Source organism: Limulus polyphemus, unplaced genomic scaffold (genome assembly GCF_000517525.1).
Source record: "Limulus polyphemus unplaced genomic scaffold, Limulus_polyphemus-2.1.2 Scaffold6798, whole genome shotgun sequence".
NCBI classification, from domain to species: Eukaryota; Metazoa; Arthropoda; class Merostomata; order Xiphosura; family Limulidae; genus Limulus; species Limulus polyphemus.
The window spans coordinates 1-3,401 of NW_013672408.1; the positions used below are offsets into that span (position 1 = coordinate 1).

General features: G+C 34.0%; 1 protein-coding gene across 1 annotated transcript in view; it reads left to right on the plus strand.

Moving 5' to 3' along the window:
* Positions 1 to 349: 349 nt before the first annotated feature.
* LOC106474076 (IQ motif and SEC7 domain-containing protein 1-like) overlaps positions 350 to 3,401 on the plus strand; it is a 14,549-nt gene continuing 11,497 nt past the window's right edge. Inside the window, exons 1-2 of the mRNA XM_013934763.2 lie at positions 350 to 1,039; positions 2,460 to 2,677. Coding sequence (XP_013790217.2) covers positions 374 to 1,039; positions 2,460 to 2,677 — 884 coding nt within the window. The 5' untranslated portion in view covers positions 350 to 373. The remainder of the gene's footprint in view (positions 1,040 to 2,459; positions 2,678 to 3,401) is intronic.

The window sequence follows — 3,401 nt, forward strand, 5'->3', positions numbered from 1 at the left end:
TGAGACAAACCTGTGAAGGTGTCATTTATAATGAGACAACCATGTGAAGGTGTCATTCATAATGAGATAAACATGTGAAGGTGTGATTTTGTGATGCACAAAAAATAATTTTTTTTTCAGAATATAATTCAGTCTTTTTCTTTCTTCATTATTTAAGCTCAGATCAAAAAAGTACTGTCAGCCTTAAAGAGTAATATATTCATTGTTTGATATTGAAATATTCAGAAAATTATATACAACTTTGTTCATTTGTGTTTCTTGATAGAAATTAATACAGTTTTAACAAACACAAAAAGCACTAGTGAGGTGTAAGTATGATAATAACTGTGTGTTTCAAATCTAGAGTGGAATAGGTGAGGATTCTGTAGCTGTCATGGATCACCAGTTGCTTGGAAATCTTGAGTCATCAGCAATGACAGAAGAACTTCAGAGAGACACCCGTCAGTGGACACCTTTGGCTGTCATGGATCACCAGTTGCTTGGAAATCTTGAGTCATCAGCAGTGACAGAAGGACTTCAGAGAGACACCCGTCAGTGGACACCTTTGAGGTCCAGTGATATTACTCTCGGTAAAAGGAGAATCCCACCAAAGGTGCCTAAACGGACATCTTCCGTTACAATCCGAGAATTTAAAGACCAAGCCAATATGATTAACTCTTGTGCGAAGTCGGTCCAGTCCTCCACCTTATGCTCCAATAGTGGTGAGGGATGTGAAATGACTCGGCCAAACATTCAGTACATTGAACATTCAAAAGGAGAAATAGGAAAAGTCCCCAATAAAAAATCTTCTCCAGAACCACCTTCTCCTGTCTGGAAAAGGAAGTCTCGTGCAATGGCTGAAGAGCAGCCACCTGGTGCTCAGTTAGAAGACAAGCGAACTAACAATTTGTCAGAAAATAACACACACTTGGGTGGTTTTGACTACTCCACACCATTACCAATAAGTGTGTTAGAAACTGTAGAATGTCCCCCAGAAGAAGCCCATACCTTAGGTTGTAGGACTCCTCATGATACTCGGTCTGTTTTTCATCCATATAAGGTAGGTTGAGTTGGTTACATCATTACTACAATCATTTACAGCAATGACCTTGGAAAATTCTTTTGATAATTATCTAATTCTTTATATTTGATGACAGATTAGATCAGGTTCTACAAATACAACAATTTATTGGGTGAAGTCATGTTTCAATCTCTTTGAAGATATTTTTACCATAATTTAAAGTATCTTGTAAAGTTTTTATAACCAGATCAGAAGTAAAGTTGTGTCAGTTAGGTATATCAATGTAACATTTTATAACCAGATCAGAAGTAAAGTTGTGTCGGTTAGTTTATCAGTGTAACATTTTATAACCAGATCAGAAGTAAAGTTGTTGTATCGGTTAGTTTATCAGTGTAACATTTTATAACCAGATCAGAAGTAAAGTTGTTGTATTGGTTAGGTATATCAGTGTAACATTTTATAACCAGATCAGAAGTAAAGTTGTGTCGGTTAGGTATATCAGTGTAACATTTTATAACCAGATCAGAAGTAAAGTTGTGTCGGTTAGTTTATCAGTGTAACATTTTATAACCAGATCAGAAGTAAAGTTGTGTCGGTTAGTTTATCAGTGTAACATTTGTCTACGTATGCAGGTCTGGAACTTGCAGAATTTTGGCCAGGTGGTTAGGGGGCTCACCTCGCAATCTGTGGATCGCGGGTTCGAATCCCCGACACACCAAACATGCTCGCCCTTTTGGCCGTGGGGGCGTTATAATGTGACGGCCAATCCCACTATTCATTGGTAAAAGAGTAGCCCAAGATTTGGCGGTGGGTGGTGATGACTAGCTGCCTTCCCTCTAGTCTTACACTGCTAAATTAGGGACGGCTAACGCAGATAGCCCTCGTGTAGCTTAGCGTGAAATCCATAACAAACAAACAGAAGTTTGTCCGAAGAGATGGGGAAAATGTTTAAAAGAATATGGTCACTCGTTAATATAATGGATTTATCTTGACGGCTATACTCGTTAGTGTAATGGATTTATCTTGACGGCTATACTCGTTAGTGTAATGGATTTATCTTGACGGCTATACTCGTTAGTGTAATGGATTTATCTTGACGGCTATACTCGTTAATGTAATGGATTTATCTTGACGGCTATACTCGTTAGTGTAATGGATTTATCTTGATGGCTATACTCGTTAGTGTAATGGATTTATCTTGAATTATTGCAACAGATGGAGCTCAGTGATACTTGTTAATGTTATGTATTTACAGTGGTTATAAGATATTGTTATAGAAAGATTTTAGTTATTATTTAGCAGTATCATCATATTTGTGGGGTTTTTAATTTATTGTAAGTAATAAAAACATGGAAGTGTAACAAGTATAACTAATATGCGAGATTTATTGAAAATATGTTAACTTAGCTCTAAGATGAAAGATTCTTAATGCAATTGGTATTATTTATTTCTTTCACAGATCTCTGAAGCTCACAGAAAACGGCAGTACAGGGTTGGCTTGAACCTTTTTAACAAGAAACCAGAGAAGGGGATCCAATACTTGATTGGACATAACTACTTAGAAGCCAGTCCAAAAGCAGTAGCACATTTTTTAATTTCTCGGAAAGGTCTTGGCAAACAAAGTATCGGAGAATATCTTGGAAATCTACAACATCCATTTAACATGGCTGTGTTAGAGTAGGTTGAATTTCTTGCTGTTCTCTGTAAAGTGAAACTAATAAATTAGTTGTTAAAAGGTTCTATCAGTATTGAAGATTTATTACTAAATGTGAATTTATAAATTAGTTGTTAAAAGGTTCTATCAGTATTGAAGATTTATTACTAAATGTGAATTTATAAATTAGTTGTTAAAAGGTTCTATCAGTATTGAAGATTCATTACTAAATGTGAATTTATAAATTAGTTGTTAAAAGGTTCTCTCAGTATTGAAGATTTATTACTAAATGTGAACTAATGAATTAGTTGTTTAGTTTCTCCAGTTGAAGATTTATTACTAAATGTGAATTTATAAATTAGTTGTTAAAAGGTTCTATCAGTATTGAAGATTTATTACTAAATGTGAATTTATAAATTAGTTGTTAAAAGGTTCTCTCAGTATTGAAGATTCATTACTAAATGTTTTCTCGCATGATTTCTATTTCATGAAAAATTTTAATTACAAGAATTACATGTTTGATCAGTGCTATATTATTACCTTTACACATGAGTTATATAAATATATATATATCTTACATGTTTCATCAGTGCTATGTTATTACCTTTACACATGAGTTATATAAATATATATATATCTTACATGTTTCATCAGTGCTATGTTATTAGCTTTACACATGAGTTATATAAATATATATATATCTTACATGTTTCATCAGTGCTATGTTATTAGCTTTACACATGAGTT